This window comes from Pangasianodon hypophthalmus, chromosome 4 (genome assembly GCF_027358585.1).
Source record: "Pangasianodon hypophthalmus isolate fPanHyp1 chromosome 4, fPanHyp1.pri, whole genome shotgun sequence".
NCBI lineage: Eukaryota > Metazoa > Chordata > Actinopteri > Siluriformes > Pangasiidae > Pangasianodon > Pangasianodon hypophthalmus.
Window position 1 is genome coordinate 3,865,664 of NC_069713.1, and position 25,157 is coordinate 3,890,820.

At 38.5% G+C, this 25,157-nt stretch overlaps 1 protein-coding gene across 1 annotated transcript in view; it reads right to left on the bottom strand.

Annotated features, from left to right (window-relative positions):
- ptprn2 (protein tyrosine phosphatase receptor type N2) overlaps positions 1-25,157 on the bottom strand; it is a 235,150-nt gene that overhangs the window by 154,856 nt on the left and 55,137 nt on the right. The window contains exons 4-5 of the mRNA XM_053233318.1: positions 4,282-4,393; positions 2,052-2,148 (exon numbers count right to left, since the gene is read on the bottom strand). Coding sequence (XP_053089293.1) covers positions 2,052-2,148; positions 4,282-4,393 — 209 coding nt within the window. The remainder of the gene's footprint in view (positions 1-2,051; positions 2,149-4,281; positions 4,394-25,157) is intronic.

Genomic DNA, 25,157 nt, shown 5'->3' on the forward strand with positions numbered 1-25,157 from the left:
TGTTGCTGTGGTGCAAAAGGAATAAAACACTTCAGGACATGCTGTTATAGACACATTTAACGTACGTGTTCCTCTGCTGTGTTACTTACTGTATTAATGTTATTTATCCTTTATTAATTCTGAAGTTTAGCGTTCATTATTTAAGGGATCCTTAGCGGGACGTGACACCAATTACAAAATCATTGAACACAGAGTTCACAAATATTCAGATGTTTCTCGCCGAATGACTTTTCTATCCAACAGTAGAATTTCTGAGTTCCTCTGAATAAAAAATAAATAAATAAATAAATACAGTGAAAAAAATGAAACAGTTTGCCAAAAGTTGGATAGATTTCAATTCCAAACACCTAAATGAAGAATTGATCTCAGTGAAATATCTTACTGTTGAATATTAAGGTACAATATGAGTACAATAATGTATTCATTTTTTTGCTAAATGTTTTGCTAAATGAAATAAAGGCAGCACTCGGATTGAGAGGTGCACAGCGTCGTGCTCGGTGCAACTCCATGTGAGTGTGTGTGAGTGTGTGTGAGTGAATAGCTGATATATAGCGTGTGTTTCTGCACACACTGGAGCAGCAGGGTGGATTTCCACACCGCCTCCAAAAGCACCGTGGGGGACTGTTGTTCGTCGGAGCTCTGAACTATTCAACTCCTCCAGCTTTTCTGCTCTTGGACAGCTGTTTCCAGTCTTTGTGTCGTCTCTGTGGTTTCCACCTCCAGCTGCATGAGAACAAACCTGAACGCTTTCTCCAATGTTTAATATTCATTGAAGCGTTGTGCGACTCCAGCGTGCATTATGAGTCCCTGATATTTATTTACATCAGCATTACAGCAGGGCTTTCACTTACGGATAAATCACACGCAAAAGACATGTGAAAGTGCATTTCAACTTGTTATATCTGAATAATACGTCGTTAAAAAAACACACATGTAGAAAAATGTACATGTGAAAATAAATGAGTCATATTCTTTAAAAAAAAAAAGAAAATGACATGTGGAAATAAATTAATTGTGTTAAAAAATCATATGTGGAAATAAATGAATCACGTTTTTAAAAAAACACAAATGTGAAAATAAACAAATCATATGTAAAAAAAAATTCATGTGAAAATAAATGTATCATATGTAAAAAAAAAAAAAATCACTTGTGTAAATAAAAATAAATGAGCCACATGTAAAAAAAATACATGTGGAAATAAATGAATCATTTGTAAAGAAATCACATGTGAAAAATGAATGAATCATATGTACATAATAATAATAATAATAATAATAATAATAATATGTAAATAAAAATAAATTAATATTTTTTTTTAATTACATGTGAAAATAAATGAATCATGTGTAAAATATCAGAAATGAAAAAATAAACAAATCATATGTAAAAAAAAAAAAAAAAAGGAATCATGTGAAAATGAATGAATCATGTAAAAAAAAAATGGTTCATTTTTAAAAAAAAAAATTAAATGTGAAAATAAATTAATTGTGCAAAAAAAAAGAACCATATGTGAAAAATCACATGTGGGAATAAAAATATTTTTTTATAATTTATATTTATTATTTATTATAAAATTTATAATTTTTTAAATAATTTTTTTATATATGTGGAAATAAATTAATTGTGTAAAAGAAAATCACAAATGGGAAAATAAACGAATCATATGTTAAAAAAAAAAAAGTAAATAAAAATAAATGAATCATATATTTTAAAAAAAATCACGTGAAAATAAATGAATTGTACGTAAATAAATAATATGTGATGTGTCTAAAAAGCACATTTTACAATATGTAAAGTTTACGTGTGTTTTCTTTAAGGTTACACAGAACACTGATGTTTTTAGCGATGCTAATGATATTACGCTAACACAGTAGTTACAGTATGTTCGGTAATATTAGAGCATTTTTTGTTAGCGTTTGATGTTATTCATATGTACTTATGCCTTAATTATATACAATACCATATAGCATTGTTTAATTTTTCCCCCTAATGTCCCTACCTTTAATGACACCATTTCTGCAAACACAAAGACAGATAGTTCGACTCTCACCTTTCCTTGAAGGCCCTGTTTGGAGGAAGTGACATCTGCAGGTAAGAAGCCAAGTTCCTGTAGGTACTTCCTGTTGTTGCCATCGCTAATCTGAGCCCTGTGGGAAAAGGAATATGGACCAAAAATATCCTGTCATGTCGCTAATCACTCCGTCATCACATTTTCACCTTCATTTAGACATTCGAGATATTAAGACATTCAATTAGCCATAATAAAAACAACAGTAATATAGCCAATAATGCTAATCTAGCTAACAACAATAGTATTTATTAGTTCTTACTCACTCATTTGACTTCATATTCAACTGGCCAAGTTTAAATTCCATTGCTAAAGAACATAATGTACTGAGAATGCTAATAATAATTCCGAAATATCACAGGTGCATACCCATTCATACCCATAATTCAGTGCAAATCTATAGCGCTAGCAGACGAGGAGAATTTTTTACAGATCTTTACTTTGAATTAAACATTTGGTTAAAATCAGACTGTTGAAAAGGGAAAAAAGCTGATTTAGAGCAAGAGACTCTCAGTAATGGACGTTTGATAAGTTAGCTAAACTCCTCTGCTAATTTTAGGTAGCTAACAGTAACCTCCTGTGGTAACTTTAACTAGCAGTAACCTCTTGTGGTGACTTTAGCTAGCAGTAACCTCCTGTGGTAACTTTAACTAGCAGTAACTTCCTGTGGTAACTTTAACTAGCAGTAACCTCCTGTGGTAACTTTAGCTAGCAGTAACTTCCTGTGGTAACTTTAGCTAGCAGTAACTTCCTGTGGTAACTTTAGCTAGCAGTAACTTCCTGTGGTGACTTTAGCTAGCAGTAACTTCTTGTGGTGACTTTAACTAGCAGTAACTTCCTGTGGTGACTTTAGCTAGCAGTAACTTCCTGTGGTAACTTTAGCTAGCAGTAACTTCCTGTGGTGACTTTAGCTAGCAGTAACTTCCTATGATAACTTTAACTAGCAGTAACCTCCTGTGGTGACTTTAGCTAGCAGTAACCTCCTGTGGTAACTTTAGCTAGCAGTAACTTCCTGTGGTAACTTTAACTAGGTAGTAACTTCCTGTGGTGACTTTAGCTAGCAGTAACTTCCTGTCGTGACTTTAACTAGCAGTAACTTCCTGTGGTGACTTTAGCTAGCAGTAACTTCCTATGGTGACTTTAGCTAGCGGTAACCTCCTGTGGTGACGTTAGCTAGCGGTAACCTCCTGTGGTGACTTTAATTAGCGGTAACCTCCTGTGGTAACTTTAGCTAGCGGTAACTTCCTGTGGTAACTTTAGCTAGCAGTAACCTCCTTTGGTGACTTTAGCTAGCAGTAACTTCCTGTGGTGACTTTAACTAGCAGTAACTTCCTATGGTGACTTTAGCTAGCAGTAACCTCCTGTGGTGACTTTAATTAGCAGTAACCTCCTGTGGTAACTTTAGCTAGCAGTAACCTCCTGTGGTAACTTTAACTAGCAGTAACCTCCTTTGATGACTTTAGCTAGCAGTAACTTCCTGTGGTGACTTTAACTAGCAGTAACTTCCTGTGGTGACTTTAGCTAGCAGTAACTTCCTGTGGTAACTTTAGCTAGCAGTAACCTCCTTTGGTGACTTTAGCTAGCAGTAACTTCCTGTGGTAACTTTAGCTAGCAGTAACTTCCTGTGGTGACTCTAACTAGCAGTAACCTCCTGTGGTAACTTTAGCTAGCAGTAACTTCCTGTGGTAACTTTAGCTAGCAGTAACCTCCTTTGGTGACTTTAGCTAGCAGTAACTTCCTGTGGTGACTTTAACTAGCAGTAACTTCCTATGGTGACTTTAACTAGCAGTAACCTCCTGTGGTAACTTTAGCTAGCAGTAACCTCCTTTGGTAACTTTAGTTAGCAGTAACTTCCTGTGGTAACTTTAGCTAGCAGTAACCTCCTGTGGTGACTTTAGCTAGCAGTAACTTCCTGTGGTAACTTTATCTAGCTAGCCATATCAGCATAATCATATATTCTAATGTAATAGAGAAATTATAGAAAATGTGATAACTTTACAATAACTGAAATCTGCTAACATAGAAACTTTAAACTTTTTTTTATATCATTGCTATTGGTTGCTAACACCCGATGAATGAAATACTAGTGCCAAATTTTAACATGCTAACACTCATAATTTAGTAGTGTTTGATTCATTTAAAATAAAAAAAAAATGCAATAAAATAAAATAAAATAATAACTTTGCCTTGAAACACAAACTCACCAACTTACCGTAACTTGAAAGCTGGAAGGTTTTTACCGAGGCGTCGTAGGGGGATCTTACGCAACGCTAGCAGTTCTCTGGATATCACCTGCTGTGTAGCGTCATCATGCCACGTATAACCTGCCATCCAAATTACAGGAAGTCAGAGATGCACAGACAGAACACAAACTAAACTCTGAACAAAGAAACATCATTAGGAGAAACCTCTGAATATTTGTAAACTCAACAATCTTGTTATGTTCATATTTGCGACGCTCTTACACGCACATATGAGCGTAAGAATCTTGAGCTGCAATGCTAACAATTCTCATTCCTTTCATTCAGTTAACATTTCTGACATTCCTGATTAATGAGCAGCAAAATGTGTGTGAACCTGATACACACACAATGTTTAATCGCTGGGAAAAGAAGAAATCACGTCTACAAGGTCAGTTAATGTATTATTAATCTTAGCAATAAAATTCTCTCAGTAGGAAACTTTATAAAAGAACATGAAGGTTAAGGAGTGAATGTTATAGTTTGCTTTTTGACAAAACTCTTATTAAAACTGTTATTTATCAAGCAAAAACTTTTCCTTTTACACAATATTATTCCTCTTTTTCTACTCTTTTTTGTGTTACATACTTTGTAATGCCATCTTGAGTGTTAGAAAGGCTAATTAATGATTTAATGAAATAACAAAATTAATAAATTTAGGCTTTTTTTCAGTTTCATAAATTTTTTATCTCTTAGAAATAAGAGTATATATGTCACAGTTTTCACCTTCACATTATGGTTCCTATGGTGATGAACACCATCCCATGTGCCCATAATGATTTTGGTTTCAGTTTTAGTCCTGTCATTGTTTTGCTACCTGAGTGTGTTCACCTGTTTCGTGTTAATTGTTAATTAATTAGCCTTTTTTATATTCTCTCTGTGTTATATGTTTTTAGTTACTTCAGGTCTGAGCCTTGCTCTGTGTTTTCTTCCTTCCTGTCTTTCCTCATCAACTCACCACATGTTACACTTCATAATTCGTCCTTTCAGGAATTAGGCACTTAAGCCTCTAATGTGCTCGTCTTCATTATTGGTATCACTGTAAAAGTTTAACGTAACCAGAAGTACTTATTCGTTGTGGTAGTATGTTAGATAAAACTCCATCAGAAGAGCTTTCTCTGATGTCTCTCGTGTTCTTTACAGCATTATCGCTCCAGTGTAATAGCTGTAGTTTTGAAGTTTCATTATATAATCATATTTTTAAACTGTTATTGAAGGAGAGGTTTAACAGCTGCCCTTAGACTTCCATTGTAAATAAACAGTTTGGAAAAATGTGGAAATGTGTGGAAATTCTCATTCAGGCTAATCACACACAGTGGAAGCAAAAACAGATGAAAAAACTGTGAAGTTTTCTAAAGGTTGTTTAAAAAAAATAAAATAACAGCATGAAACCAAAGGAAAACCTAATCAGTGAAAAATATTTCACTAATCACACAGTGTTTCACAGTATGTCATGAATCAGAGATCCTGTATTCCCAGCTAATAATAACCTTGAAATAAAAGTGAAGTGAAAAACACTTAGTGAATTCGTTTGTTATTGAATTATAAACACTATCATTAATTTCTCGTTTGCACAAGCATCACAAAGCATTAGCATGGTTTCCAAAGAAAGTTGGGCTAAATGATTTGGCTAAACCATGAAGAGCAGCTCTGAGCCTCAGTACACTTTGTGTAAAGTGTTTCTCTTTGTTGAATAATATTAACAGTAAACTATTATAATGTGATGAGTTGGTTGTGATTTTACTACTGTGATGTTTAACTAATGGACCATTATAGACTTTATTAAAAATAAAATATGATTTTGGCAAAGAAAAATAAATTGTGACAGCTGAGGGATTCAGGAGGAGAAAATCAATATTTCAATCAATATTTAGTAATTAAAAAGAAGGTTTTAATTTGTAGTAGTAGTGGAAAGGGTTAATATTTACAAGGTAACTGTAGTAATTGTTATTAGAGGCATCAAAGTATCATTTACAGTTTGCTGTGATTTAATGTTCTTCCGTACGCACACAGTAAAGAATATCACAATTCTCCAGCAGCCTGCTGTTGAGATCTGTTCTCTGACCTCTCGGAGAAACTCATTTAAAATCTACACCATGTTCAGGGACACTCGTGTTGGCAGGTGGGAGTGTAAATAAGAGATGAAGGAAATGGGACTGACAATAAAATATCAGTTTTGCTTCAGGTTTGCAAACACCAGTGGCTGATATTTCACCTTGTTTCACTCAGATCAACACGACCTGAGCACCACGTCTTCAATACAAATATCAGAATACACTGTTTATTAGCTATAGCAATTCTATTAACCATGTTTCATATTCATTACAAAAAAACTGCTGTTGAATTCTGCATTCTGATTGGTCAGAAGGTGTTGATTAATTTTCTTTAACAGCAGCCCCAACAGTAGCGCAGGTTTATATTAACGCACTCATTCTGATACGTTATCGTTTCTATAGAAACAGCTTATTCACAGGGACTTCGTTGACAAATCATTGATTTGTAAGGAGATTTATTTTACTTAACATTTATGGAAGGAGTCTCCAGTGTCAGCGCTTTGTAACAGTCAGATGTAAAGCTGTAACTTTACGTTTTCTGACATCTTCAGGACAGAAGAGTTTACACTTTGTGGTTTTTCGGTAATGTGACAAGCTTCAACTCTTTTTTTGTCTTATTAAATCCAAGAGAGAGAAAAAAAGAGTGGTGAGAGAATGGCTGTTTATAGCTGCTATAACGTAAGTGAGAACAGGAACTAACTTGTTTAACAGAAATTCCACAACATTGATTGTAGCTATAAATGGATAAAAATTAAGAGGTGTTTTGTTTCATAAAAAAATTGAACTGTTGGCAAATTGCTGTGTTATAAGAGAAAGAAAACACATGGGAACGTTCTGTTATAGGAAAAGAATCAACTTCAGGGCAGTAACAGTAATTCCGCTCCATCACACCATGCCATTGTTGATTATTTTTCTGTAACAGCACAACACATGGTGTTTTTACTCCTTATTTAACACATAGATGTCTACAAGAAAAAAAATGTCTATTCTCAAATCCTAGCAGTAACAGATTTTCTTCAGACCTGGCGATGCTAATATGCATCTTTTCCCTCTTCATCAGTGCCTATAGGGCAGTATTCATCCATGCCATCATGCTCAAAGCCAAAGCTGCCTCTTGGCAGAATCGTCTCCTCATGTATTGACCCAGTGAGTCAGTTGGAACGATTACAGAGCCGAGAGTCTGCCGAGGCTTGCCAAAACAATTTTGCATCCAGGCAGGAAGCCTGTTCTCCATCTCTTCCCCCAGCCTGATGAGCCTCTGGCCACAAAAAAAAATCAAATTCCACAACACGCAAAAAAAAAAAAAAAAAAAATCCAGCAGAGAGATGGAAAGAAAGCAAAAAACAAAACATGTTGGAGACGAGACCCACCCCCGTATGTCGTCTCTTTTGCATATTACACTCTTTGAGAACGTCAGTAGGCATTCTTAAGAGGTTTTCTCGCCCACTGCTCATGCCATAACGTCCACTCAGACATGCTCGAGATGCTCCTGGGCGTGCGTTGGAGCGAGAGGTCACTGACTGAGAGCGGCATTAAAGGAGGAATGGATGCATAGCAACGCGGCATATCAGGATCCTCTCCTGAAGCATGTCTGGACTTCATTAGCTCTCGATTAGCAAAAGACACATCCGTGATGATGTGTTTACATGGAAACCTGATGAAGGGCTTTATATTTTAACTCACAAGGCTTCAACTGGGGACGACGGGAACAACTGAGTACATGCAGTGCCGACTGGTATAAGTGTTAGCAGCGCTAAGGACTGCTATAAGACATCGATATAAGGTTACATTTTTAGCATCCACATCAGATTATTTCATGCTTTAAAGCAAAAAGTTTAGATTTTTGTGGAACTGAGTGCAACACAGACAGTCGTAATAAAAACACACAGAATACTCTGATGAAGGAGGTCATGTACCTCTATGAATCAGTCTTTGCTAATAATAATAATAATAATAACAATAATAATAATAATAATAATACATTTTATTTACATTTTTCATTTGAGGAAAATCTCAAATTGCTACAAGGTTAAAGGTAAAAGCCTGACTATAAAACCTGCATAATAAGGTAAAAGATAGTGCAAGAGACTCAGTAATGCAAACTAACGACTCATAAATAATAAATTGCATACTGTTGGTAAACCACAAAGTTAAGTGTAAGCCATTTTAAAAAGAAATGTTTTCTTAATAATATCCAGTGTTTGTGACGTCCTCAGGTAATCTGGGAGGCTCCAGAACAGAAGGCCCGATTCCCACATTGTGCAAAGTCTGGTTATAGGAGTGAGAAGGAGGAAGCTATTGTTGGATCGCGGGTTGTGGGGGAGGTCGGGGGGGTAAGCAGTTCTTTAAGACAGGCTGAACCATTTGTATGGACATAATGATGGGTCAAGAGGAGGAATTTAGCATCCTATAGGAATTTTATGGAGGCTCTTAGCAGGGATCCCAGTGATGAGAGCATTGCAGTAATCCAACTATGAGGAAACAACGGCATTGACATGTTTCTCTGCATCTAGCTGATTTAATATGGCGTGGAGTTTGGAGATATTCTTGACGTGGAAGTAAGAGGTTTGGAATAGATATTTGATATGGGTATAGAAGATTAAATGGGAGACAAATTTTACACCAAAACTGCAGAATGATACAGAGAGAGGAATATTTTGGCCAGAGAAGGTTACGCTTGTAATGGAAGACTGCTGTACCTGCTGAGGGGTGCCAATTAAAATAGCATCTGTTGTTTTCCATCGAGCCCTTTATGTCAATTCAAGGCAGGAGGTTAGTCCTTTAGTGGTGGCAGTGGGGGTCAGACCAGTTTTTATGTACAATTGAGTTGTCGTCAGCATACAGTCGAAGTGAAATGATAATCCATGCTTGCAGCAGACACGGCTGAGGGGGGATTATACACACAGTGAAGAGGATGGGCACAAGAATTGATCCATTTGGCACACCACAGGACTCAGACCTCAGACCATCATTCTAAATAGGAGAGAAACCAGCTCAGGGCCAACTGGGAGAGCTGGACCAATGTGTCAAAGTCTGAAGAAAGGTCCAAACGAAGATGGATGGTGAAGCACTGTCAGCTGCCATCAGCAGGTCATTTGTAACTCTGAGCAATGCAGTTTCTGTACTATGAGCAGAGCAAAAGCCTGACTGGAACTTTTCATACAGGTTGTTCAACTTGAGATGATCCTGCAGCTGAGTGGCAACCACTTTCTCCAGTACTTTAGACAGAAAGGGGACATTTGAATCAGGCCTGTAGTTGGACAAAATTTCTGAATCTAATGTGCTCTTCTTGAGAAGAAGCCTGATGATAGCAGTTTTAAGTAGCAGTGGAACCAAGTCGGATTGTAGAGCTCTGTTCACAATTTGGGTGATGAAGGAACTTAGAATGGGGAAAAACAATTTTATTATACTTGTAGGAAAAGGATCCAGGGCACAGGTGGATGACTTCATGCTTGTGATAATGCATTAAATTTCACCCTGTGTAATCTCATCAAAATAATGGAGATGCCTGCACCCCTGTGGAGTGTTGAGTGGTGAACGACTGGATGGGTTGTCAAAATGAATGTTAAAATCTCCAAGCACAACAGTGTTTGAAGATGATGTGCAGAGTGCAGTGAGAAGTTCATGTATCTCTTTGAAGGATCTTGAGTTTGCTTTTGGTGGACGGTAAATAAGAAGTAGAGGTAATGAGACAGGAGATTAGCTTTTAAGTGCAAGATATTCAAAGGAGGACATTTATGGCAGGGGCAGAGGAGACAACTCTAATTCAGCTCTGTAGATGATGGCTAGACCACCACCACGGCCAGTGCTGTGAGCCTTCTCAATCTACCTATAGCCTAGTGGATAGGGATCATTTAGAGTTGAGTAAACCCCTTGCTGATGCCATGTTTCAGTTAGGCACATAAAGACAACTCCTTTGCTGAGTATGCGGTCATGGATAAGACATGATTTATGAGTGAGTGAGTGTGGCTAAGCACTTCCATAATAAACGTGGGGGACTGGGAAGTCCCAGATCCCTTAAGTCCCAGGTCGTAATAGTCAGAAATCCACTCCCGGTTTTCTTTACTGCCCTTTCCACAGAAGACTTGCAGTGTTTTTAAGAGTGACATGAATGTTTGTTTCACTTCCGGCATTTAGTACAAAACTAAGCACGATCCTCTGTGAAAATCTTCAGTTCCTTACAGCGTAGAAATGATTCTTTACTTACAGCAGCTGTGCACTCCTGTCATCTCCACAGTTGTTGGGCTGTGTATGAAATCATAGTGCTGTAGTTGAGTAAGTTTGGGTCAAACGCTGGCCTGCGTTATCAGTTTGCCAGATAAAGTCCGATTAGTCAGTTTCAAAGTAACAATCCCAGATCAGTGAAGATGGAAGATCACAGATGACTGGATAAAATGTTCCAGATAAAATTAATCCAGCCTGAAGGAGCATGGAGCCAAATGGCGACTACTCGAACAACAGGACCGCCGTAATTACAATCCCAAAACGTAGTATAAAAGTAAGTCCAGTAAGTCCTTCATTCAGGAGAAATGTAAAAAGATGCACACCAATCAGTAATGATAATAACAATAATAAAAGCCAGTGGTAGTTAAAACACCAAAGACGCAGTCACAGCGAGGAGTGGTCGCCAAAATGTGCAAGCATTCCCTCGTCCAAAATCATCGGGTAAGATTTTTTATTTTACAGCTGTGACTATGATTAACCCTTCGGACAAAACTCTCTACATATCAGTCATTTATAATGGAACAAATCTTTGCATATTTAGCCGACACGTTTATATAAAGCTGCTTCAGGATGACAGTGAATCCAGTCTGATCACAGAGATGAGGAGGTGAAGGTTAAGGGTCTTGCTCAAATGCCCAATATTTAAACTCGCAACCTTGCAAACACTAGTGCAGCACCACAACCACTGACCCTGACTAACAAGCTACCATGGCACCAAACACTCCAACACATGCCGAGTTATTACACACAAACACACTATAACACACACTCTGTGATCCACAGTAACAATCTTGTAGCTTTCCAGTCTACTGATTAGTGCCAGGAATGATGAATGACAGCTTATCAACACCATCAGAGACGACCATCATGTGAAGGATCCAGCATTATGAAAGTCTTTTTTTTGCCACTAAAACATAAAAGAAGGATGATAATCAATAAGAGTTCAAAGTAATCCTGATACAGGCATCAGCTCAAATGGAACAGATGTGATAATTTAAGGTAATTTTCTGTGACTGTATTCAAAGGAAAGAAGAAAATTGGAAAAAGGAAAGAAGAGAAGCAAGATTGCCATCCAATCTCCCGCTCACTTGTACAGATCCTTAGTTACAAGGTGATGTTCCATTGCTTTTCTCACCTTTCTCACCTAGACTAGAAGTTGTGCAATAGAGTTATTATTGCACCTAGTGGTCAGAAAATGGGAACTGCAACAAGCGCTAATAGAGACCCATTGAGGCAGGAATCCCGCTGCCCCATGTGTTGGACAGCAGAAAGGACAGATGATGACAGAGTTGCCAAATTGGGTTAGTTCAAAAATACACCACAGCCGCCACGACTGTGTTTTATAGCAAATAATCATTAAATCTTAATGGAATCTAATACATTCATGCAAAAACAAAGGCAAAGTGTAAGTGCAGACAGAGTGTCGATGATGTACAGATCCACTTCTGTTGTAAGATATATTGTAGATATTGTGAGAGGGGAAGGGAGATTATGGAGTAGAGAATGTCCATACATTAGAAATGCGTGCACACTACGGAGAAACAGAAGAAAAAGAAGAAAAATGTGTTTCCCTTTTCCAGTGCCTGAACATTTTGGGCTAGTGTCAGGTCTTTTCAGGATGGGAAACACACCTGCTCAAAAGCTGCTGGACTTTACGCTGGATGACTGAATGATGTCCACTCTCAGCTGCCTATTACTGTTACTCTAAAAGTTCAAGATAAAAGATAGTAGCCTATAGCACAAGTGTGTGGCTTTACGTTTCTCCTCTAATACACATACTGTAAACACAACCTCCTACTGCATACGGATACATCTACACGATTCTACAGGTGGCTTATTACATGTATATTCATACGTCCGGTAGTGAGTGTGTACTACTGACTACTAGGGATGCTGCGTGGGTTATTTTGCAAATAAGACAGTGCTTTGTCCTTTATTAAGCTTCAGATATAATAATAATATAATTGAAAAACATAATTCCCATTCGATAGCATTCACCCTTTCATCTGGAGATCGTGAGTTTGAATCCTGATGATGCTGTAGTGATCTGTGGCCAGGAGTCCAAGAGAGCAAATATGGCAGCAATAATTTATATTATTATTTTGGATAAACTTTTCATGACTGAAGCAAACAAATAAAATCCAATTCAGACTTAGGATTCAAACTTGCAACCTCCAGACAAGAGGGCAAATATTCTTCTGTTGCGCCACTCAAGAGGATAATTGATAATGATATTCAATTAAATGATTATATGATAATTATATTGAAGCTATGAAATAAAATCCAAAGCAAAAATTTAGTGGTCCGTAGCACACACTTGCCATCAGATGCATGAACATGCACGTAATAATCAGAATCGTGCAGATGTAAACGTGTGCGATAGGAGGCTGGGTTGTTACTGCAGATCTAAAATGTGAAGGATATTTTGAGAGGACTGACACAGAGATTACACATAGTGGCATCCTTGTGCAATATCTTCCTCAACACTCCTCAGTTAGTCAGTATGAACAAGAGCAGATTGCTTTCTGATTGCTTTCATTGCTTTTGGAATCTGAAATTGTCTCGACCTCTTAATTGTCCACAGCTCCATTAACCACCATCTGTGTTTCCTGTGGTTGGTTTCAAATGTAGATGAGATGACTAGCATTAAGAAATGTACTGGTAGCCTTATAGCAATGATAAATACCCAACTGAGAGCACTGAATAATCAAAAGACTTACCTGGGTTACTCTTATTGATCCATATGTGTGTGTGTGTGTATACACATGTAATTAATAGTAAACGACTTCAAAGAAAAACCACAAAAGAACAAGCATTACTGGTGAATACACACTAAAGTCTCGGCAGTCACGACTAGCCTCTTCTAAATGCATATTTGAGACATGCATATCGGTCTGTTTGTGTGTGTGTGTGAGTGTGTGTGTGTGTGAATATAAAGGACTCTATTATGCACATGCGAGACTTCCCACTTGTGAAGAATATTGATCAAAGCTCAGACAAGAGCTTTCCTCAAAGCAGCTGAATCTGAAGTGCCTGCAATCAGATAAAACCATCAAAGGTTACTTCCCAAACTAGCCATACAGGACATACAATAAACAACATGAATTTGTGATCAAAGATCTCGGAGTGGTCCGAAATAAAGCACACGGCGCAGGTTGTAAAGCGTGGCCAGGTGCAGCTTCGGGTTCGTCTTCTTCAGGAAGAAACTGTGTGAAGTTTTCATCATCATAATTGATAATGCTAACATAAGAAGCTCCAGAACCCAGGCGCATAAATATTACTTAAAATTCAAAATAGGTCTGGACTAATTCCTCCTTTTACTAACTGACACTGGCAAAGCACAAAGCGACAAGTGACTGTTCATTTTATATATTCATGCACATGACACGGAGCCGCCATTTCATCAACAAGCACCATTTGTATTGAGATTTCCTCAATTCTATGCAAATTGGTACAATGCTATAAAGCTCCAACTCCAAACAATTGATTCCTCGGATTAATTCCTAAGGCGTACGTGACCCGAGGTTTCTTTACAAGCTCCTACCTGCAGTAGCTCCCATTTACTGTTTGACGTGAAAAAATAGAAGACAAACATATATCCGTGGTTTCGTCTTACCCTGTCATATACAATCTCTCATTAAATGTGCGTAGAGACATAATGAAGAAAAATACAGCTAAGAAGGAAGTAGCACTGCCTCTAGTGAGTGTATTTAGCTAGCACAATTAGCTTAATGTGCAGTAAAGCCTAGCTAATTTGTGTTTAACTAGTTCAATAACTAGGTCAATGTGCTTTATTAAACCTATTGAACTCATATTTTACAACCGCTACTTATAAAGCATTATGTTAAGAAGTCATAACGCATAGTAAAGGTAGCTATAAAGTGTGTATAAAAACTTACAAGTACATGTTATGAATGTGTTCATAGTTCATAGAAACTGTTACCAAATTTGCTTTAATCTGGCTACCAACAAAACTGGAAAAAAAAAACAACGGTTAAGTCACACCACTTCTGAAACATCACTAAATACTTTATAATTACTGTTTTAAAGTTTGTTAAGCCTCTTAGACATTAACCCCAAAATGGCCACCAACAAAACACAATGCTAGTTACAATGCTAGTCAAACACCCGCTTAGATCACCAAGTCCTTAACGTAAACCCAACTTCCGACCCGTTTGCATTATACGTTCACACTCCCTTCCTGATTTCAGATTTATTGAGGTTTAAAAATTCCTCAAACAAAACTCGATAATTGTTAAATTAATTGTCCACGTAGTCCAGTGATTGTCAAGTAGTAAATAATATCTTAAATTCAGAATATCAGTACAAACCTCTATACACTTTGTGCAAACTTCAACAAAATCATTGGATTTGCATGGTACAAGACGCTAGTCATGAAAAGATGCTCATAAAACATCTGTGTAGCTTCAAATCCTCTAAAATTTCAACAATTGTTGTTCCAGAGTTCTTGGCCCTCATAGTCCACTCACTGTGAGACAATCCGACCCACTGCAGCTGCCTCAAAATAAACCACTGTGCTAGTCACACTGTTGACTTCACCCTCCTATTCAGTGTAAGCTGACCTTCTGCAGGTGCAGTTAGCTCCAAAACAGCCACAATTAAAACATTTTTAAAAACATGGCACTAGTCACATGGCAAACATCTGCACAGCGCACACTCGCTAAGTCTTGCAAATCCAGTGGCGTTGTTCCAGACCTGTTTGCCATCCTGTTTATTTCATGCCAACAAAATACAATGCTAGTCACAACCCCAGTCAAACACCTGCGTAGCCCCACGTAGGGCCGGGAGATATTACAAAAATATCACATCACGATTTTAAAAAATGTTTTATTTACTTTTTATCGTTAATTTTTTGATAATTTATTTTTAGGTATTTTTATATATTTTTTTACTTTTATATTTAAAAAAACATTTTTTTATTGAAATATTTCTTACTGAATAATATTTTTTCATTTTACAATTTTAAAGATTAAGTAAAAAAATTAACATTATTATTATTATTATTATTATTATTATTATTATTATTATTATCATTAGCTACTTTTGGTCAGTTTGTAATTATAAAAAAAAATCACAAATCACAAAAAAGTTACAATATCCATCCATCCATCCATCTAAACTTCCATCCATCCATCAATTCTCTGTACCTCTTATCCTACACAGGCTTGCGTAGAGCCTGGAGCTTATCCCAGGGAACTTTGAGGCAGCTGGAGGACATTTCTAAGTTGCATACTCACGTACACTCATAGACCCTGGTATTTTTAATGAGGCTAATGATGTAGAGATATTTCTCAGAGATTTAGTAGTGTCTGTCCATCCATCCATCCATTTTCTGTACCACTTATCCTACACAGCGGAGCCTGGAGCCTGGAGCCAATCCCAGGGAACTCGAGTCACAAGGCAGGGGACACCCTGGATGGGGTGCCAACCCACCACAGGGCACAATCACACACACACACCCATTCAGACACTACAGACTATTTTGGAGATGCCAGTCAGGCTACATTGCATGTCTTTGGACTTGGAGAGGAAACCGGAGTACCTGGAGGAAACCCCCGAAGCACGGGGAGAACATGCAAACTCAACGCCCACAGCACGGAGGCAGGATTTCAACCCCAAACCCGGAGGCATGAGGCGTGAGATATTGTCATATCGCCCAGCCCTAGCCCCACGCTCCCAAAGTCTTTAAACAATAGTTTGAAAATCCGGTAGCTTCGTTCCAGCTTTGTTTCTCTCCTGGACACCTGATCTATTTTAGCTCAGAACAACAAAATATATTTCTAATGACACCAGCAGTTATGCATCTGCATACTTTACATTATACTAAGTCTTTAACGTAGTTATAAAATTAAAGCTTGTATTCAGTTCCTTCAAAATGGCTAACAGCAAAAACGAGACATTAGTCACAGCTACAGGATGTAAGATTTTGAGATTTCGCCCTCTCTTGGTAGAAAAGTGGTACTGCAAGCTACGTGTGGATGAACATGTCCCAGACCACACACTACTGACTAACTAGTACTAACTAGCATGTTAATACACACTCAGTGAGAATTGAGTGCAGTGGTATGCCTCAGTAGCAGGGATGAAAAATATTTGAGTTCTTCGTTATTGTACTTAAGTATTATTTTGTTCTTTATCCAAGTATTATTGCAACACTTGCACTTTGACTATAATGTTAAAATCGGCTTGTATTTCAGTGTCAGTATTTCGGCAGTGTGTTAGAGACCCTGTCCTAAGACAATTTAAGCAAAGTGATCATGTGCTCCAATTGCTAGCTAGCTCTCTGCTTCACAAACTAGCATTAGCCTATAGTTTCTCATCCCTAATTATTTTGTTTTGAGATTTTCTTTTTTTTTTCTTTTTTTTCTAACAAAAACAATACAATCATATGGATTGTAGCTTTAAAAACATCTTCATAGTTCATGTCCGTGAGATAAACTCATACTCTGTATTGATCCAGTGGCCTTCTGACTTCCTGTCTGTCTTCATCTGCACACTACTTCAAAATGGCCACCGAAGAAAAAAAAAAAAAAGAGTCCTCACGAGAGGGATTCTGGGTATTAAGAGCGTGACTGGCTCGTGTGGAGCGTTCGGTTGCCGGGGAACGGAGTCAGCGAGGTCGGATAAAGCGTTTGATATTCATAAACGGTTCGCTTGTGAAGGATCCTGAGCGACGGCTAACATTTCACACCAGCGCTTACAGGAAGAAACGGATCGGAATGAAGACGCAAAACCTCGGTACATTTCCGTACGATTTAGAGAATTCCCTGCGGGATTGTGACGTTTCAGCAACATGCTGTATATTTGTTTAGCAATGTCAAGCAAAAATATCTACACTGGTGTGTGTGCGTGTGTTACTCGAATATCATACGATTCACACTGTTACGTGTTCGGAATAGAAAACTAAAGCATCTGTATTGAACCCATGATACGTTTTAAAAAGACTCAGAATGCATTTATTTTTAATTTAGAAGACTCCTATTAGAATTAGAAAAATCGCCATGGCAACCTGTTCAAATTTGTGTTATGTAATAAACATAAGTGTATGTGGTGATGAGTCAAAACACACAGCGGTGTCTTTGGTTTGATCGCTGGACATTTTGTTCTGTTACCTAACGTAACAGAACGTGTTTGTGTGTGTGTGTGTGTGTGTGTGTGTGTGTGTGTATCCCCGTAAGCATTCCCGACTAGCTGTTCTGTTCTGAAAGGCTGAACTCCCACATAAACTTCCTCACAGATGTCTCTCTTTTCACAAACACACACACACACACACACACACACACACACACACACACACACACACACAACATGTGAGTGCACACCTAAGCTTCTGAGGAATCATCCAGCTGAGAACAAAGAGTCCTTCGAGTACAAATCACTACCGTTCAACTTCCGATCACAAGTTACGTTACAGATGATGAAACGATGTTCGAGACAGAAACGTCACGTGAGCTTCACATGGGAATAATCACGTGTGTTTCTTTAGACACTTCACATGTTATGTTTCAAAATATTTTCACAGTGTGTGGTGTTTTTTCACCTGATTCATTTTTTTCCCCACGTGATTCATTTATTTTCAGTTGATTCATTTATTTTCACATGTGATTTTATGTTCAGCATGACTCATTTATTTTCAAATGATTCATTTAAATTTAACATGATTCACTTATTTTCAAATGATTCATTTAAATTTAACATGATTCATTTATTTTCAAATGAATTGTTTAAATTTAACATGATTCATTTATTTTCAAATGATTCATTTATTTTCAAATGATTCATTTTCAATTAATTCAGTCTTTTTCACAAATTATTTTATTTTCAACACGATTCATTTATTTCAAATGATTCATCTAATTTAACATGATTCATTTCATTTCACGTGATTTATTTTCAACATGACTCTTTTATTTCAAATGATTCTTTTAAATTTTAATATGATTCATTTATTTTCACATGTGATTTATATTTATATGCTTTATTTATTTTCTTTTGATTCTTTTAAATTTAACATTATTTGTTTATTTTCAAATGATTCATCTATTCTTACATGATTTTTTCACGTGGTTCTTTTCTTTTCTTTTGATTGATTTATTTTCACGTCTGAATTCACGTTCGAATTTATGATTTTTTCATACAGGACCTGCAGCGTTATTATTATTATTTAGTTACTAATGAATAAAGGTAAGCATTATAGCATTGATTTCTGACATGCGGCTCCGCCTCCAAACATTAGACCACGCCCCCATCTGAGTGACAGAGTGATGGAGCTGTGTTTATTTCTGTCACGTGTTTTTGTCCACGTTTAAACGTAACACTGAGTCTGAAACCACGTAAGCAGCACATGCAGTTTGCGTGATGCTAAAGCTGTTAGCTACATTAGCCTCGCAGAACGCTTAGCGTCAGTTCTCCAATGATAAAAACACGAAACACTGTGTTCTAGCTGAGAAACACACTCACCATCCTGCGCTCATCACGGGGGAGAGAAAGATGGAGGGATGAGTGGACAGAGAGATTCACAACAATACTCATGTTGAGTCATTCAGGCTCTCATTTACTCACTTTCTTACAGGTATTGTCTGTCTTTCTTTCTATTTTTCTATCTTTCTATTTTTCTGTCTTTTCTGTTTTTCTATCTGTCTGTTTGTCTATCTTTCTATTTTTCTGTCTCTCTGTCTTTTTATTTTTCTATTTGTCTGTTTCTAGCTGTCTGTCTGTCTCTCTTTTCTGTCTGTCAGTATGTCTGTGTATCTGTCTGTCTGTTTTTTCTGTCTGTGTCTGTCTCTCTATCTGTCTGTCTGTCTGTCTGTCTGTCTTTCCCTTTCTTCAGCTCAAAAAAGAACTGTCTTGCACTTTTTCCTGTCTGTCTCTCTTTTTTCTGTTGATCTCTTTCTTTTTTGTCTGTCTCTCTGGATTTTCAGTTGCCATCTGTCTCAGAAAAAAAAAAAAATTTTTCTTTCTTTCTTTCTTTTTTCTTTCTTTCTCTTTTCCTCTTTGCTTGACTTTCTCATTTTAGTGTCTGTCTTTCTTTCTTTTTCATTTTCTGTTTTTTTTTTTCACTTCTCTCTCTCTCTCACACTCTCTCTCTCTCTCTCTCTCAGTGAAAGTATCCCACACACACTCTGAGTTACAGTGTATAGCTGACACAGTGTGGTCACTCCTGAGGGGTTACTGATAAACAAACAAACAAACAAACAAACAAACAAACATGTTAATTAATTAAATAATGTGAACTTTTACCATTTGTTTCATTAAAACCATTCCCTCCATTATTAGAAATCTCTCTCTCTCTCTCTCTCTCTCTCTCACACACACACACACACACACAAAAACACAAGCACACACACACACACACACACACACACACACATAAAAACACAAGCAGACACACACAAACATAAAAGGAGATTTAGTATTTGTTTGTGTGTTTGGAGAGCATGTATGGTGTGTGTGTGTAAAATAGTTTACGGAGATTCAAAAAAATCTAAACACAACAAGACATTATGGACCAGAAAGCAATGCAAAAGTCATTTAGTATTAGTGTGTGTGTGTGTGTAAGAGAGAGAGACGATAAATGAGGGCTCGTCGTGGTCGATCGATGCCATTGATCGTGTGTCATTGTGCGGTTTGGCGTCTGCCTCACAAATTGCGCGATTTCTACTCCAGACGAGAGATAAGGAGGAGCTGATGGACTCGACGCACCACAGCTCGATGACAAGAACACACACACACACTCACACGAGGAGAGGTGTGTAAGCGCTGAGCAACACATCACACCACAGGACTGTGAGATCAGGACACAGACATACACACACGTCAACTCGAGGATCCAAAAATATTTTATTTTACATCTAGGTTTCTGCCAAGTTAAGTGAATATACACACAAACACACACACACACACAAGCACACACACGTCTGCAACTCTTTCTAAATTTGAAATAAAAACACCACCACACCATCACACGTCAATCACAAGCCAGATTTTTTTCAGATGCCATCTGTGTCCAAGAAAAAAAAAAGAAAATAGGAAAGAGGGGGAAGCGCAGGAGGGAGAGAGAGAGAGGAGAAGTCGCGACTGAACATGGCCTCTCTTCCCTCTTCTCTTCCGTCTGATCCCTCGTTCTTTATTTGTTTCAGGTAATTGGGGTACGACGGCAGCCTCCCTCGCTCCTCTAATATTCATTAGCGCGGTGCTAATTTTGCCAAATGTGGCAGCGTGCCTTCCACACTTTTCACATCTCGTTTACGTCCTGATCAGAAAGCCAGTCTGAGATGAGACCTGACACACACACACACACACACACACACACACACACACACACACACACAGACAGGTGCTGCCACCTAGTGCACATGAATGAGACCTACACAACACAGCCAAGAGCATAATATTTGTTCAAAAGGAAAGACAGACAGCTTGACAAGAAGTGAGACAGAGTGATAGATAAAAAGACAAACACAGTGGAACATTTAAAGACAGGAGCGGGTGGAGAGGAAGAGAGAGGAAGCTTGAAAGGTAAAAAAAAAAGACACTTTATGAGACAGAAAGGTAGACGGGAAGAAAGACCGTGACAGAGAAAGCTGAAGAAACAGACAGGTGTGACAGGTAGAAAGAAAGAAACCATCAAGAACACAGACAGGAGAGACAGACAGATAGACAGAGACAAAAAGCTAGAATGATAAAAGAGAGAGATGTAAAGGAAGGTACAGCGACAGACAGTTAAATGGCAGGCAGGTGAAAAGAAAGAGAGACAGACAGCTAGAAAGGTAATGAAACAGATTATAGAAAAGAGACAGGTAGACAGGTAATGAGACAGACAGTGAAAGATACAGAGACAGGTAAAAGACAGACAGGTAGACAGGCAGTGAAAGAGACAGAGACGGGTAAAAGACAGACAGGTAGACAGGAAAAGAAACAGACAGAAAAAGAGACAGAGACAGGTAAAAGACAGACAGGTAGACAGGCTGTGTGTTTTAGTGATTTGAACTGTCTATTTTGAAACAGTTACTGGTATTACACAGTGTCAGTGGAGTTACACTGTGTCAGTAGTGTTATGGTGTTTCCAAGGGCTACGCAGTTTCAGTGTCACTACAGTGTAATTAGGTTAGTGTCAGTGTTACACTATGTCAGTAGCATTACACTGTGTCAGTGGTGTTACACTGTGTCAGTGGTGTTACTCTGTGTCAGTGGTGTAACACTGTGTCAGTAGCATTACACTGTGTCAGTGGGGTTACTCTGTGTCAGTAGCATTACTCTGTGTCAGTGGTGTTACACTGTGTCAGTAGCATTACACTGTGTCAGCGGGGTTACACTGTGTCAGTAGCATTACACTGTGTCAGTGGTGTTACACTGTGTCAGTAGCATTACTCTGTGTCAGCGGGGTTACACTGTGTCAGTAGCATTACACTGTGTCAGTGTGTTACTCTGTGTCAGTGGTGTAACACTGTGTCAGTAGCATTACACTGTGTCAGTGGTGTTACATTGTGTCAGTAGCATTACACTGTGTCAGTGGGGTTACACTGTGTCAGTAGCATTACACTGTGTCAGTGGTGTTACACTGTGTCAGTAGCATTACACTGTGTCAGCGGGGTTACACTGTGTCAGTAGCATTACACTGTGTCAGTGGGGTTACACTGTGTCAGTAGCATTACACTGTGTCAGCGGGGTTACACTGTGTCAGTAGCATTACACTGTGTCAGCGGGGTTACACTGTGTCAGTAGCATTACTCTGTGTCAGTGGTGTTACACTGTGTCAGTAGCATTACACTGTGTCAGTGGTGTTACACTGTGTCAGTAGCATTACACTGTGTCAGCGGGGTTACACTGTGTCAGTAGCATTACTCTGTGTCAGTGGTGTTACACTGTGTCAGTAGCATTACACTGTGTCTGTGGGGTTACACTGTGTCAGTAGCATTACACTGTGTCAGTGGTGTTACACTGTGTCAGTAGCATTACACTGTGTCAGCGGGGTTACACTGTGTCAGTAGCATTGCTATGTGTCAGTGGTGTTACACTGTGTCAGTAGCATTACTCTGTGTCAGTGGGGTTACACTGTGTCAGTAGCATTACTCTGTGTCAGTGGGGTTACACTGTGTCAGTAGCATTACACTGTGTCAGTGGTGTTACACTGTGTCAGTAGCATTACACTGTGTCAGCGGGGTTACACTGTGTCAGTAGCATTACTCTGTGTCAGTGGGGTTACACTGTGTCAGTAGCATTACACTGTGTCAGCGGGGTTACACTGTGTCAGTAGCATTACTCTGTGTCAGTGGGGTTACACAGTCAGGGGTATTATACACGTGTCAGTGGTGTAGTGCATTGTAAGTGTTACACTGTCTCTAATGTTAGTGTCACTGGTGTTTTACTGTGTCATTCATGTTATATAGTGTCAGTGGTGTAATTGGTGTTAGTGCCAGCGATGTTATAGTGTTAGTGGTGTTACTCAGTGTTGCTGGTGTTACACTGTGTCATTGGTGTTACAGTGTATCACAGGCGTTACACTGTGTCACTTGTGTTACACTCACACTGGTGTTACACTGTGTCAGTAGTGTTGCACAGTATAAGTGTTGTTACACTGGCACTAATGTTAGTGTCATTGGTTTTTTAATGTGTCAGTAGTGTTACAGTGCTTTCTGTGTTACACAATGGAAGCAGTGTTACACGGTGTCAGTGGTTTAGTCGTGTCAGTCGTGTTACACGGTGTCAGTGGTTTTACACAATGTCAGTGGTGTTACAGAGTGTCACTGGTGTTGCAGTGTCAGCAGATTTACACAGTGTCATTTGTGTTACACAGTGCTACACAGTGTCAGCAGTGTTTGCCTTCAATGTGACTGTGTCACCAGTTGATGTTACAGTGTCAGTGGTGTCACAAATTGTCAGTAGTGTTATTGGTGGTACTGTCACCAACGTTACAGTGTCATTGGCCAGTATCATATCAGTGTCATTAATTTCTTTTTTTCATTTACAAATGAAAGGAATGTCCAAGTGAATATGTGAAGAATGCTACATAGCACAAGTTTATCTCTCTGTAGGTGTTCCTCTGCACAAAGTATTGGCACCCCTCTACCACAACCATCGATGGGAATTGACCAATATCTTCTTTTCACAATGACCTGATTTTATTTGGAAATAGCTTTTTTCAGTACAACAGTGACACTGACATGGTAGTGTGTGTGTGTGTGTGTGTGTGTAATGCTGCCATCTCTGTCTTTCTCTATTTTTTCAGTACAGCTGAACAGAGAGACTTTGCCCTTCTAACACAGCATGGCATTGAAAAGCCTCTCTATCTCCCTGGGCCATGGAGGAGTGCACTCAACCTTTCATCATCTCTCTTTCATCTGCCCACATGACGGAGCGATGCGACAGACCGCGGAAAAGACGAGCGAGTGTGTCGGCCTTGGAACCGTTCACTACACAGCCTCATCCAAGAAGAAACGCTGCGCTGATTTCTCCTGACAAACCGGACACCACATTCAAAACAGTGTGTGTGTGTGAGAGAGAAAGAGAGAGAGAGAGAGAGAGAGACTGGCGATCTTCCCATAGAGTTATTTTTTATTAGAATTTTGAATGTGCTCATATGAAAGAATGAATGGAAATGACAGAAAACTGAAAAAAAAAAAAAAACAGCTACTATGCTTTCCCCCTTGTCTGTAAAAGAATTAAAGAGTGATGGAAGACATGATAAATGAAGGACAATAAAAAAAATAAAGAGAGAATAAATAAAGACAGTGAAGAAGACAGATCATACAGACAGATAGTAAATAAAAGCATAGACAGGTAGCCGGAAAGACAGACAGACAGATAGGTACCAAAACAGAAAGGTAGACAGGACTGGCATTGTGACACACAGATAGACAGACAAATACTGAAAAAGACAGGTAGACAGACCTGGGATTGATACAGAGGGACAGACAGACAGACAGGTACCAAAACAGACAGGTAGACAGAAGAAGGATTGATACAGAGTGACAGACAAATAGTTCATGAAAGAGACAGCAAGATAGGACAAGGATTAAGACAGGCAGACAAACAGACAGACACCTACGAAGCAAAACAGACAGGTATGGACCACGATTGAGATAGAGAGACAGACAGATGGGTACTGAAACTGACATGTAGTCAGTTGACTTGACTTGATGTAGACTAAACAAGTATACAGACAGAGAGGGAGAGGGATAAACAGGCAGAGACGGATAGACCAAGAGATAGACAGGTGAACAGATAGGAAGACAGACAGATAAACAAATAAACAATCAGACAGATGGACGGATAAAGAGACAGACAGGTGAACAGACAGAGAGATAGACAAAGGGACACATTAAGAGACAGAAAGTCTGACAGATTAAGAGATGGACAGGTGACCAGATTAAAAGACAGATAGAGGGACAGATGGATGAACAGGCAAGACTTTACAGTGAACAAAGGAAAACTCAGGGTGTATATCAACTCTCTAATTAAGGGGAAACAAAAGACAGGTGCCCACATTCAGGAGAACAAACCAATCATAGAAGAAAGGTGGAGACAGGACTACAACTGAAAACAACCCA